Genomic DNA, 13,902 nt, shown 5'->3' on the forward strand with positions numbered 1-13,902 from the left:
GCATCACCCACGTCGTAAGGAATAGGTGTTACTGGTGTAAAGGAAAACTCACAAAACCAGGGTCAAGCTGCTGGACATGGTATGTTTTCTGTTTCTAGAGGAGAAAGCTTTCTGCCTCCTCCCTTAGACCTCCTCCCTGCAATGGATCTCCTTTCTTGTAGGGCAAGTGTGAGAAAGTGGCCTTGGCCCTGTTTGTAGTGACATAAGCATATTTCTTAATGCCAGGTAGTTTGGGAAGGGAGGGAGGATTGAGGGAGAGAGAGAGAGAGAGAGAGAGAGAGAGAGAGAGAGAGAGAGAGGTGAGAGAGACACATTGATTGGTTGCCTCCCGCACACACCCCTGAAGCAGGGGGTCCCTCGGGGGTGAGGACGACGGAGCCCCAATGCGCTAGGGCGTCTGCATGCACGACCCCGAGACCAGGTTCAGTGATGCAGATCCGTTTTACTGTGGAACTACAGGGGTATATATAGCATGAGGGGACCAATCAGAGGGAGACACGTTGCTACAGGCGACCAATGGCTGAAAGGCTGGGGTACTGTGCACGTGGCTCTAGGAGTTCGTTCAGGTGGGCGTTGCTACTTCCTGGTGTGTCGAGGAAGCATGTCATGGTGGAGTGTGCTCACACCATTGCATCAGCCGCAGCGCTGAGACATACTTCCCGAGCTCTACGTACACACCCCGACCAGGGACAGGGATCAAAACTGCAACCCAGGTACAAGCCCTTGATCAGGAGTCAGACCTGTGACCCTTCGATGCACAGGCTGGCACTGTAACCACTGAGCAACACCAGCCAGGCCTAGGGTGTTGATTCTTCATAGAGGTTGATCAGGAATGCCAGCTGCCCTATACCTGGGGGCCTTGGGGAGGTAAGGAAGGCTGAGAGGAAGTCACCAGTCCCTTGGGAATCTGAGTGTCTGTGCTGCTTCTGCTGAAAGAATGACAGGGCCGTGGGGTCCCAGACAGTGCCAGGTGAACACCCAGAGCAGTTCTTGGACAACAGAGAATGTTCTATGGCTGGTTATTCACTTCATTTTTTCTCTGGGGAAAAATGTGTTAGAACTTTCTAGAATTCTCTTACCATTACTGAAATTTTCAAAAGATTATATCCCTTTTTGTTGTTGTTAATCCTTACCTGAGAATGTTTTTCCATTGATTTTTAGGGAGCGTGGAAGAGAGAGGGAAAGACAAAGAGAAAGACATCGATTAGTTGTGCCCTTGACCAGAATCAAACCCAGGACTCTTTGGTCCGCAGGTCGATGCTCCATCCACTGAGCCAAACCAGCTAGGGCTGTCTGTCCTTGACAACCACCAATCAGTTTTATGTCTCCAAGGATTTACTTACTCTGGACATCTTACAATACGGGACCGTTTCTGTCTGTCTTCTTTCACTTAGCATACTATTTCCAAGTTCCATCCAAGTTGTAGCACGCATCAGTACTTCACTCCTTTCTATGGCTGTTTTATTGTATGTATACACCATATTTTGTTTTTTCATTCATGGGCTGATAGACATTTGGGTTGTTTCCATCTCTGGCTATTGTGAATAATATTGTTGTGAACGTTTGAGTACAAATATTTGTTTAAATATCTCTTTTCAGTCATTTTGTGTCTATACCTGGGAGTGGGATTTCTGGAAGGTAGGGTAAGTCTATGTGTAACTTTTTGAAGGCCGTGATTGCTATCTTCGTCTCTTCTGGTTTAATTACAAATGCTGCTCAAGCTAGTTGGCACTGCAATGGAAGCAATCACTTGTCATAAATATTCTGAAGTATTCTTCATTAAGGCTGAAAAGAGACAGTGTTTGTTGTTTATCAGAGAACTGGAAATGTTTCTAACCCAACAATTGTAAGATTAACTGAATACCTATCTTCTTTGAAGTTGGATCCACTTCAGGATAATCCTTTCAAAGAGGTTCAGGGCAGGAGGTCAGGGTGATTCGTGGCCAAGAGTCCTGTGGGCACTAAGTCAGAGGTGAGGTGCAGGTCTGATCTCACCCTTTCCACAGTCCACGCCTTCACCCCCAGCCCTAACCCTTGCCTCATTCCCAGCCATCTGCTCTTCACTCATGGCTGACAAGGATTCTCCTGACCCTCAGGCAGCTCTTCTTCATCATTCATTGCCCCTTCCTCCCCACCAGAGATAGATACCGAGTAAATTTGACCTTCTCATTTAAAGCAAACTCTACCCAAGCAAAATCATTAACGAATAACTGTAAGCTCTTATGTTGTTTAGTTAGCCCTGATTTCATAATGTGCAGGAATCATGATCTGCAGGAATCAGACTGCCCTGGTATTTCATAATACACTGTCGTTGCCACACTGAGTTAAATGGCTATCTAAACACTCTACTCAAGCCCTGGGCTCTGTGGCTCCATTGGTTGGACATCATCCTGCGCACCAGGAGGTTGCTGGTTTGATTCCAGGTCAAGGGCCTATGCCTGGGATGCAGGCTCAATCCTTGCTAGGGGCATGCAGGAGGCAGCCAATTGATGTTGTGCTCTCACATCGATGTCTCTCTCTCTCTCTCTCTCTCTCTCTCTCTCTCTCTCTCTCTCTCTCTAAAAATAGCAATAAACTATTTAAAAAAATAATAAACACTACTCAAGCTTCATTTGCTTCTAGAAAGTACCATCAAACTACCTCAAGTGAGAACAGACAAGAATACTGTTCATATCAGAGCATGCATTGGGAATTAAACTTTTAGCACCTTGAGGTGGAGGGGCACCTGCAGCTTATCTTATCCCTGGCTCACCATTCTAGTCCAAGATTAAGACCAGAAGTATCCCTTCTCTCAAACAACTAATGCCAATCCCACTGCCCTTCTTGGTCACCCATGTCACCAAGAATGTTGGTCCTGAACAGCTTTTCCATCAATGTTCACTCCTTTTTCCTTTTTTTTTTTTTTTAAAAAAAATATATTTTATTGATTTTTTTACAGAGAGGAAGGGAGAGAGATAGAGAGTTAGAAACATCGATGGGAGAGAAACATCGATCAGCCGCCTCCTGCACATCTCCCACTGGGGATGTGCCCGCAGCCCAGGTACATGCCCTTGACCGGAATCGAACCTGGGACCCCTCAGTCTGCAGGCCGACGCTCTATCCACTGAGCCAAACCGGTTTCAGCACTCCTTTTTCCTTTTGCTCTCAGAAAGCACAAGGCCAGAAGCCCGAAGAGGTGGTTGAGAGTCTGAACCTGGCTAAGTGTCTAATGGGCTTGGGTTTCTTTCAGTCCTAGCTTTCCTCCTCCTCCTCCTCCTCCTCCTCCTCCTCCTCCTCCTCCTCCTCCTCCTCCCTTTTTATTTTAATATTTTTATTGATTTCAGAGAGGAAGGGGGAGGGAGAGAGAGAGAGAAACATCAATGATGAGAGAGAATCATTGATTGGCTGCCTCCTGCACTCCCCCTACTGGGGATTGAGCCTGGGCATGTGCCCTTGACCAGAATTGAACCTGGGTCCTTACAGTCCGCAGGCCGATGCTCTATCCACTGAGCCAAACAGGCCAGGGCTAGCTTTGCTTCTTACTGGCCATGCGACTTTGGATTACTTTGTCAACCTCTGTGCCTCAGTTTCCTCATCCTTAAAACAGAGGTAGAGCCTCTACTCCAGAGGGCACTGCGAAGGTTAAGTGAAGTCATGTGGGTCCAGCGTCCAGCACAGTGTTGGGCACAGGTACCGGCAGCAGAGGATATTGTTGACACACTAACCACAGGGCCCACCATTTCTTCTCTCCTCCTTGCTCCTCTGTCTCCCCTCCCGCCTCCCCCTATTCTGTCAGTTAGAAGAGACTATGCTCATGGCTTCAGGGAAGGGAGAAGAAGAAGAAGAATAGGTTATTTCTTCCTACTTGTGTTTTAAAAGCTCTGCATCTTCAGAGGAACAAAAAGAGAGAAGGATTTGAAGAGAGGGTTCTCGTTTTCCTACAACCCCAACAAAATAAAACCAAAACCAACCACACTGATCATATATCCCCCTAGCTTGGGGTACAAAGATAATAACGGGGAAGCCATAGGGTTTCCTGGTTGGAGGAGGCAGGAGACAGGGTCACGGACAACGTCACAGCCTCCCTCTGCCCTGGCACGCTGGGAGTGTGGTATCATGTACATGAGAAAGAAGCTCTAGTCCAGAGAGCTGTAACTTGTGTCATGAAAAAGTTCTGTAAACGCAAGAAGTTTGGGGTGACTGGTAAGGTCAGAAGGGAGAAGACAGAAAGTTTTTCTTATGGATCCTGCATTGCTCAGGGTTAGGAATGCTCCACACACATTTAGAAATAACAAATATCAAGTCACTCGGGTGTGATGGTACCTTTTATAGATCACCTACAAACAATAGTACAAAAGCCAGGATATTTAGAAACCTCTTAGAGTCTGGCCGATCACAAAGTAAGCAAGACCCAGGCCACTTCCATTCATTTCTAGGCCCCTGGAATATTAAAATAATTAATAAATAACAAAACACCGTGTTTCGGTTCTCGATCCTGGTGTAACAAACCACTCCAAAACTTAGTCATGAATACACATTCATTCATTTGCTCCCAGTTCTTCAGTTGGGCGGGGCTCAGTAGGGAGGGCTTCTCATCTCTGTGCCATGAGCATATGAGCATATTCATCTGGGAGTTAGATGGGCTGTGACATCCTCCAGTTATCCTCTAACCAGTGGTGCAATCTGAGCTTCTACATGGCGGGATCCCAAGAAGGTAAAGGGAAAAGCTGCCAGGCCCCTTAAGGCCTCGCCCTGGAACTGGCCACTCCATCAGTTCCGTCACACTCTCTTGGTTGGAGCAGGGCACAGGGCCAGCCCAGACCTGAGGGGAGGAGGATGAACACCTCTGACTGGAGGCGCAGCCAGAGCCTGCAGAGATCGGAGGGGTTGCTGGCGGTCATACCTGGAGACTGCCTCCCACACAGGGTTGTAAAAATTGTGGTGTTTACGTTGAACACATGAACACTTTTAACATAAAAGTGCACTATGACTATATGATGAACCTTCTTTAAGTATAATATCAATATTCTACATGTAAGGTGGGGCCCAAAGAACCCTCTTGCTCCCCGCTGTCTTAGAGTCTGTGAAGGAAGGCCTCTCTCGGTCCGAGTCCTGTATGATTGTGTAATTGGTAACAGGCCCAACAGGCACTCATGCCTAAGGGCATGTACCCCTCACAGTCTTGTCCTTCTGATTGTAGGTATAGCGAAGCCATAGGCCAAGCATGTCAAACTCATGGCCCGCGGGCCGCATGCATCCCACAATGAATATTTTTGCAGCCCAGCCAATATAACAGCATGTAAGAAACGTTTTAATAAAAATGTCATAACTTAACTTTTACAATATCCTGTTATACATAATTATTAATAACGAACTACATCGTTCTCTAATGACTGATAACTATAATCATGTTGCGTTCATTTCCCTTACACACCTTATGTGCAGGCATACCACTTCCCTCCACTAATACTAGCAGCGAATATTTTAGCAGCCGATTGCCACGTCATTAGTCTTGGACTGACTTGTTTGGTGTGCGCAAAAGGAATTGGCAACAGTTCTCTGCTTTCTTAAGTGAACTAGACAGCGAATATTCCAGCTTGTCCTACTTTACTGAGGTGCGTTGGCTGTCCGGCTCCAAGGTTCTTAAACAATTCTGGGACTTGAAAGAAGAAATATGTCAGTTCTTAATAACTAAAAATCAAGACACAAGCCTGTTTTTTGACACAATATGGTTGCAAGATGTATCCTTCATGGTTGATATAACAAAACACTTCTACGATTTAAACTTAAAACTGCAAAAAAAAAAAAAAGATCAGATTATTACAAACATGTGTGACCAAGTCAACGCATTCAAATGTAAGCTCGTTCTTTGGGAAAAGCAGTTGAAAATGAAGATCTAATGTACTTTCTGACATGCAGCATGAACAAATCAAGTTTGGGTGAAACTGCATTGTATCAAAAATATGCAGAAAAAGTTTTAAGCCTTAGAACTGAATTTAAAACAAGGTTTGCAGATTTTAAATTTTTGGAAGGCAAGTTTTCTTCGACTTTTTCAATAAATATAGAATTAGTACCTAATCAAATGCAAATGGGGGTAATTGAGATCCAGTGTGATTCAGATTTGAAGGCAAAATTCAGTGAAGTTGGCGTGCCTGAATTTTACAAATATTTACCTGCCAGGTTTGAAAATACTCGAAAATTCGCATGTGAAATTATTTCCATGTTTGGAAGTACTTATCGGTGTGAGCAGTTGTTTACAATTATAGAAGGAAATAAGTCTCCTGTCAGATCCAGAATTACTGACATTCACCTTGGGTCAGTTTTGAAAGTAATCACTGTGAACAAGATTTCCCCCGAAGTAGGAAAGATAGAAGAGAAGAGATGCCAAGTGTCAGGAAGAAAACATTGATTTTATCATGGCTCGTGTTCTTTTTTTAAAAAAACTATATTTTTCTAAATCTACGTTTCTATGAAATTAAAGCTTTTGGGTTTTTTTGCGGCCCACATAAACTTAAATCTTGGTTATTTGGCCCGTGTTAGCCTTTGAGTTTGACATGCTTGCCATAGGCAAAGCTCCTGATTGCCTCCCTGCCAGGGTGTTAGCCTCCCCATCTACCTAGTAGAAGCACTAATCTCCTCCCACACAGCCCGCCCTGCAGAGTCATTAGTCTGTGCCTGCCATGCAGCAGCCACGCCCTGTATGGAGAGGTGGAGTGTCACCTGCAGGGTGAGCTGATCCTGTGGCATGCCAGCATGCACACACACACACATACACACACAGACACACACACATACACACAGAGAGACACACACAGACACACACACACATACACAACTTCATAGTCACACACAACTTCATAGTCAGTCTCACACACACACACACACACACACACACACACACACGACTTCATAGTGCCGTGTCCTGTGGATCAGAAATGAGGAGGGGCTTTGGGAAGCTTGTCTGAGAATTTGGGGGCTCAGGGTAAAGTCCCTGTCAGTAGCTGCCCTGGGGTCGGGGAGAAAATGGACAGGAAGACAGCCAGGCCAGGCCTGCTCCTCACAATGAGACAGAAGTTACTGTGGGATCACACAGACGGCTATTTTGGGGACATAAAGTTGTTGTGTATCAAGTTGTTTGGATTTTCTGTAATTAGGTCCTTTCTGTTCTCTCTTATTGTTTAATACGTTTTTAAAATGCTAGTCTGGTCAGCTGTGCTAAGAGGAACCAAGAAAGAGGTTTTTGTCGTTTGAACCAGAGTTTTAAAGGGGAAGCAGCTTCCCAGCTGCCTGACAGTGGGGTCGACAGAGTGGTGTTGCCCAAGTGAGGGAACCTCAGGGGGCAGGTAAACGGAGGGCCACTGGGTTGGAAACTCTCCCCACGCAGAGATGAGTTTAGTAAATCTGAGTCTCTCCCTCTATCCCAAGGTCTGTTACTCCCTCGTGGACCAGACAAGAGGCCAAAAGGGACCTCAATACTCAATGAGAAGGAAAACTGAACAGGGATTGGTGGTCCGGGGCTGGCGCAGGTGGGTAATGATGGAGTTTGCTCCCAAGAGTGGAGCCAGCAAACAGAAAACCTGGTCTTAGTTGGGAGAGGGGGTTCAACTGGAGCCTGAACTGCTAGGTGCTGCATACGCAGGCTGGCAGGTTACCAAATCATCCTTCTCCTCGTTAATGAAGGAGAGAGGACACACAGAGACTGCAGAGGACACCTAGGAAGGGGATGAGTGAGGATGAGTGGGCGAGCATGGCCGGTAGGCACACTGGGGCACAGGGCAGAGCTTAGCTAGATAGCCGGGACCTACAGCAGAGATGGGGCAGGGGCAGGGGTCAGGAAGGGCTGCCGCTTGTGGATATGAGAGGTCGGGGAACTACCCAGACACTGTGGCCATGACACTTGGAAGATTTGCGTCATTCCAGACCCCACCCAGGTCTGGTTCTCTGGGGCTGCTGCTCAGCTGGGCAGAGCTGGGAGTGGGCAGCCACTGTCCCTGTCAACGTCCCAGGCTCAGCCCTCCCCTCACAATCTGTTCCAATTACCTAAAACTGAGTAACCCACTACGCCAAAAACAACAATCCTTCATTTTGCATTTCAGGCAGGGCAAGGAGGGATCGCTCTGCTCCATGTGTCTACGGCCCATGACTCAAATGGCTGGGTCACTGGAGGGCCAACCAGGCATCTCTCCTCCTGCTGGCTGGAGGCATCTCTCTGCGGTCCTTCCCGGGTCCTCTCCAGCACGGAAGTCGCAGAGTACCTGACTTTGTAGTGGCTCAGAGCTCCAAGAGCAACAAGTTCCAGAGGCCCAGGCTAAAAGCTGCAGGACATTTGTCACCCAGCTTCAGAAGTGCCAGGATATGGTGATTTCAACCATATTCTATTGATTTAACAAATCACTAAATCCAGCACAAATTCCAAGGAAGAAGCTACAGATCTCACCTCTCCACAGGAGTGTCCAAGAACTTGCCACCATTTTTTAAAAAAATATATTTTATTGATTTTTTACAGAGAAGAAGGGAGAGGGATAGAGAGTTAGAAACATCGATGAGAGAGAAACATCGATCAGCTGCCTCCTGCACACCCCCTACTGGGGATGTGCCCGCAACCAAGGTACATACCCTTGACCGGAATCGAACCTGGGACCCTTCAGTCCGCAGGCCGATGCTCTATCCACTGAGCCAAACCGGTTAGGGCTTTGCCACCATTTTTAATGCATCACAGCATCTCACCGAGTCCTTAGCAGAGTCCCCCAGGTGAGTTCCCTGTCCCCAGACTCTCCTTGATGGCAGCTGGGAGGCAGCAATGCCCATGGGAGATGATGGGAGGGTTTCCGAGGCCACTAGGCCTGCATTCTGGTCCAGGCAGGATCCACCACTCAGCAACTGGTTGGGCTTGTCAGGCTACTACTTATCTGGTGGAGCTGTGGTTTCCTGGTGTGTAAAATGGGAATGCTACTACTATGGTGGCCAAGGAAATGCACTGCTCAGATTTTCCAGTGCAGAGCATAACTGCCCAGATGCTGAGCTCTGAAATCTGTCCTCTGATATTCATCGCTTGGTGCCCAGGCCAGTTTCCTAGGACTGCTCCTAGCCCACGACTAAGTACTAGAGGCCTGGAAAGTGCTGGGCTCCTGAGATAGGCCAGTTTGGCGCATGGACCCTCCAGGGCCTTGCTGAACTTTCTTAGAGTTGCACTGCCGTACAAGATGCTTCCTTCCATCCAGCCTTCCTTCCTTGCCTCTCTCCTTCACAAGGATCACATCTGCATCCCAGGTCCGGCTCTCTGTCCTTTGCCCTCCTAAGTCCCTTGCACAGTGCTCCTGGCTGGCACTGCTTTTGAGGGACGGGGACAAACAGCTACAAGTTCACAGGGCTGCTGTGGATATTAAATATGTGGGTGTATGTAAGCACCTAGCCAAGGCCTGGCATATAGTTGACATTCATTCCACTAATATTTATTGAGTCCCTGCAGTGTGCAGACTTTAGCCCAGGTGCCTGGGAGATAATGGTGAGCAAAGCTGATGTCAACGTCAGGGCCACCTGCTTGAAACTTCTTGCTGACTCCCACAGTTGAGAGATAAAGTCCCAACTCTTCTATGGGACACAAAGAGCCCTTCAAAGTCTGACCCCGAGGCTTCTCAACACCTCCCACGCCACCTGCTGCTCCCCTGGGCCTATCATCAAAAGGACCTTCTTTCTTTCCTCCTACAATCTTGCCCTTTCACCCTCAATGTCTTGGCACATCTTTTCCTTCTCATTGGAATGCCTCTTCCTTCGTTTGCACCCACCCCTCAGGTGACAACCCTGACACATCCCCAAACCCAGTTCAACTGTGGGGCCCCAGGTCACAGGACAGAACGTGCTTGTTGCACGGGCCTCAGCCCTCACCTGTGAAAGCACGGTTACACTGGGCCACAACGGTGTAACAGTGTCCCGCCACCCTGTGAGCTTGCCTAGAGCAGGGGCAAGGTTGTATCCATCCTGAATGCCCAGTGCTTGGCACTTGGTGGGCCTGCAGCACATATGCGCAGAGTGGGTGTGTGGATGAGCCCAGGAGGACTTTTAAAAAATATATATATATATTATTGATTTTAGAGAGGAAGAGAGAAAGAGAGAAACATCAATGATGAGAGAGAATCACGCCCCCTCCTGGGGTTCGAGCCCGCAACCCAGGCATGTGCCCTTGGCCAGAATCAAACCTGGGACCCTTCCGTCTGCAGACCCACGCTCTATCCATTGAGCCAAGCCAGCGAGGGCAGGACAGGCGACGTTTGGAGGACACCGCGGGGCCTGCAGCGAGCGGAGGGGGCGCGGCGGGGCCTGGAGGGGTCAGGGAGCCGCAGGCGCCGGGGGGCCGCCCGGGACAAGCGCGGGCCGAATCGCGGCCGGCGCCGCGGGGCACATGACTGTGGGCTCAGCCTCCGCCCCGCCCGCCGCCCGCTCGCCGCCCGCGCAGCTGCTGGCAGTGCTCTGCCGAGTGTGCGGCGAGCCGGCTGCTGAGCCACGGCCTGCGAGCTCCCTCTCCGGCTCCGGAGCAGCGCCGGGCGGCGCCGAGGCTGCCCCAGGGAGGGAAATCGAAACCGAAGCGGCTCATTCCCTCCCGGGCCGCCGGCATCCGAGGGTGCCCGGTCTCCCCTCCTTCCGGCGGGTCGCGGGCGTGCGCCGCCCGGCCCGTGAGCCGCGCGCAGAATGGGCAGGTGCTGCTTCTACGCGGTGGGGACGCTGTCCCTCCTCCTGCTGGTGACCAGCGTCACGCTGCTCGTGGCCCGGGTCTTCCAGAAGGCCGTGGACCAGGCGATCGAGAAGGTGAGGGGGGCTGCGTGTGTCCGCGCCGGGCGGAGGGCGGGGGGCCGCTTCCAGCCGACCCCCGACTGCTGAGCCTTGTGCAGGGAAGAGCTGCGCCTCTGCAAACCCTCCGATTACAGCCCTCCTTTCTTCCTTGTCTTCCCAGGGTTGGGAGGTAGGGCTTAAAGAAGGATGGAGAGGCATGGAAATGACTGTGTTCCCTTTATAACAATAAGTAAGACTGTGGATCTAGACGTTTAAAAAAGCTTTCACTTATATTCTATCATTTGCATCCCCCGCCCTGCCCTCCCTTCACCCTCATCTCTGTTGAGCCCAAACTCATTTCCCTCCCACTTGATGAAAAAAACAAAACAAAACTAAATGAAAGTCACCACAAAAGAGGCAAGTTTGTTGGCTGCCTGCGGTGGCCTTTGAAGTGGTGTGGGGCCGCGGTGAGAAGCGGGTGTGTAGCCATTGTGTTCTGGCCTCCTTGGGCCGGGCAGGGCAGCTGGTCGCCAGGCCAGGCCTCTGGGCTGGGTGACATTTCAGTCCATCCAAGTCTGTACTACCCACCTGCTTAGCAGCGCGGTGTCTCGTACGACAGTCTGTGTTGCTTTGTCTCATCATTGATTCTTGCTCTTCTCAAACAGCCGTAAGCTGCAGGCAAAGATGCATTTATTGATTCTTCAAAGAACCTGAATCTGTCTCTTCCCCTAGATGAGTGGACTGGAGAGAGTCATTTCAGAAGACTTCTCCAACATTTGACTTCTCCAGCGGTCATTTCTTCTGCCCTTCCACCCACACCCACCAATCTATGTGGAAAGAGGAACAAGAGAGAGTTACTGCGATCACTTTTTCCTTAAAAAAACACACACACAAAAAAAAATCGTTGGAGTGGCCTTTCTTGTTAGCACCCATAACTGCGTGCTTAATTTCCCCCACCGGTTGGCACTTGCTGCTGGCTGGATAAACATGCCAGGCACCATTTAGTTTGATCACTGCATTTACTCCCTCTTAGTAAAGTTGTCACATTTTAGGTGGCAAATCCTTTAATCGTGGATTCCAAAAGCCATCAATTACTTAAAATCTGGCAGTAAAGGGACACATAATTTAATTTTTTCTAGGTTCACATTGCCAAGGGGGGTAGGAAGCCCATGGTCTGAGCTTAAAGATCATTGTTTTCCTGAGCATCCAAGTTCCAGGGAAAAACTGAATGGAATGTTCTTCACTCCTGTCCACCTGAAAACCCATGGCCAGATTGTGTAAGGATGTACACTCTTGCTTGGGTGACTAGAGTTAAGCAATCCAATTATAGTCAATATATGAATTTTCTTATGTGGCTGTTTCAGGAGACCCTGTGAGACCAGTGACCTCCCCAGTGCCTCAGGTCACCAGCCCTCAGATGCTCTGTGGGTCTATACTTCATAGGGCCAGGGGTCGCTGTAAGGCATCTTGGCTAGGGCTTGAGTTTGCATTGCTATTTGGTGATTGGCTTTTTGCATGGTTTTTCTCCATGGGGATTGGGCTCTGATCCAACTAATAAATTATAGCACAGGGCAAGTGGGATTGCCCAACTCAATTAAGGAATACTGCACAATATGGTGTGTGAAACCAAACGACAGGGCTGGTTCAGGGGGTCAGATATGGAGATATTCTAAGTCAACCAGAGGTTTCATGTTCCCATTAATACCTTTCTGCTCTCCTGGATCACCTGTAGGGTGGTAGCATGGGATAGTGGGAAAGGGTAAGGAGTCTGCAGGTCAACATCCTGGGCATGAAGCCAGTGTTCGAGCTGACAATCTTCTGGTAGGTCGGTGCTTAACCTTTCTTGATTCTTGATGTCAGCATCTATAAATGGGGCTAGTAATGATCTGCCTAAATAGAAAGGTTATAATAATTCTTAAGGAGCATTAGTATAATTTTCATGGGCTAGAGTTAGTGCTTTGTGCATGATAACAGCTTTATCTTTTGTTGGCAGCTGCATAATGCAAAGAAAAAATACCTGAGATTTCAAGTCAGACACCTGTGTTCAAATCCTAGCCTTGCCACTTACAAGTTTTTTGTCTTTGGGCAAGTTACTTAACTTCCCTGAGCTTCAGTGTCGTTACTTGGAAAAGCAAAAGATGTTAGCTTTTCCTTAGGAAGGGCCTCCTCACATTGATAAGCTACCCACGGACCGTGGACCGGCCACTGTGCTTGCTGTGAGGCCGAGTGAGGCCATCTGTGCAGAGCACCCGGCAGAGTTTCTGGCACAGCACAGGTGCTCCGTTACGGCCGCGTCATTATTTCCAATAGTATTGCTATGGAACAGTTCATTCATAACTTGGCTTTAATGTAGTTGTAATATAATCCACCCTGACAGTCCCAACTCTTAATGGTTTCATTTGAAAACTCTCCATGCCTTGGCTTGTCTACATCAAAAGAGAAGAGAGGCAAGGGATGAAGTTCTAATAAGTAGGTTTGTTTGACTAATTGTGAGAAGCTGAGTAACATCATTCCTATCAGGAGAATTTGCCTTACGTGGTCATTTTCCTCCAGTCCTTTGGTGACCAGAGACTACTGAATGGGATTTTCACTTTGGCAGTGCATGGAATGGAAGGAACCAAAACTAGTTGACCTCATTGGCTTGTATTGGGCAAACCCTCTAGCTGTTTCTGCTTCACTTCTCTCATTTGCAGAAGAGGCAGACTGAGGCTTTCCTCCTTGTCTGCCCACTCTCGCTTCCTGGGGGATATTCTGAGCATTAAGCAGGCCTCTATCAAGCGTTTTTACCCCCCCCCCCCCCGAGACAGTTTTGCACACACCTGGCAATCTCTTTTCCTCTGTAGAACCTAGAAGGGCAGGGCGTTATGTAACATTTCATTTCATTTGCTAACCCCACTGATTGTCCTGGCACCCAACACAGTACCTGGTATAGGGTAGGTGCATAATGAATGCCTGTTGCCTCCCTATTGATTGTTTTAGTTGAAAGAACAGTGTCCCGAGAATCAGCAGAACATGGTTAAAATTCCTTTTTCTGTCACTAACAAACACTTGGATTAAATTGAACAAGCCAAAGTGTAAATGATCAACCCCTCAAAACCTCTGTTTCCTCATTTTGAACATTGGGGTAATAAGAATAGCTCCCTTAGGGTTGTTGTA

The 13,902-nt window shown here is 48.5% G+C and overlaps 1 protein-coding gene across 1 annotated transcript in view; it reads left to right on the forward strand.

Annotated features, from left to right (window-relative positions):
- Window positions 1-10,428: 10,428 nt before the first annotated feature.
- SCARB2 (scavenger receptor class B member 2) overlaps window positions 10,429-13,902 on the forward strand; it is a 60,537-nt gene continuing 57,063 nt past the window's right edge. The window contains exon 1 of the mRNA XM_081095235.1: window positions 10,429-10,782. Coding sequence (XP_080951361.1) covers window positions 10,666-10,782 — 117 coding nt within the window. The 5' untranslated portion in view covers window positions 10,429-10,665. The remainder of the gene's footprint in view (window positions 10,783-13,902) is intronic.

The sequence above is a fragment of the Myotis nattereri genome (genome assembly GCF_964212035.1).
Source record: "Myotis nattereri genome assembly, chromosome: 1".
NCBI classification, from domain to species: domain Eukaryota; kingdom Metazoa; phylum Chordata; class Mammalia; order Chiroptera; family Vespertilionidae; genus Myotis; species Myotis nattereri.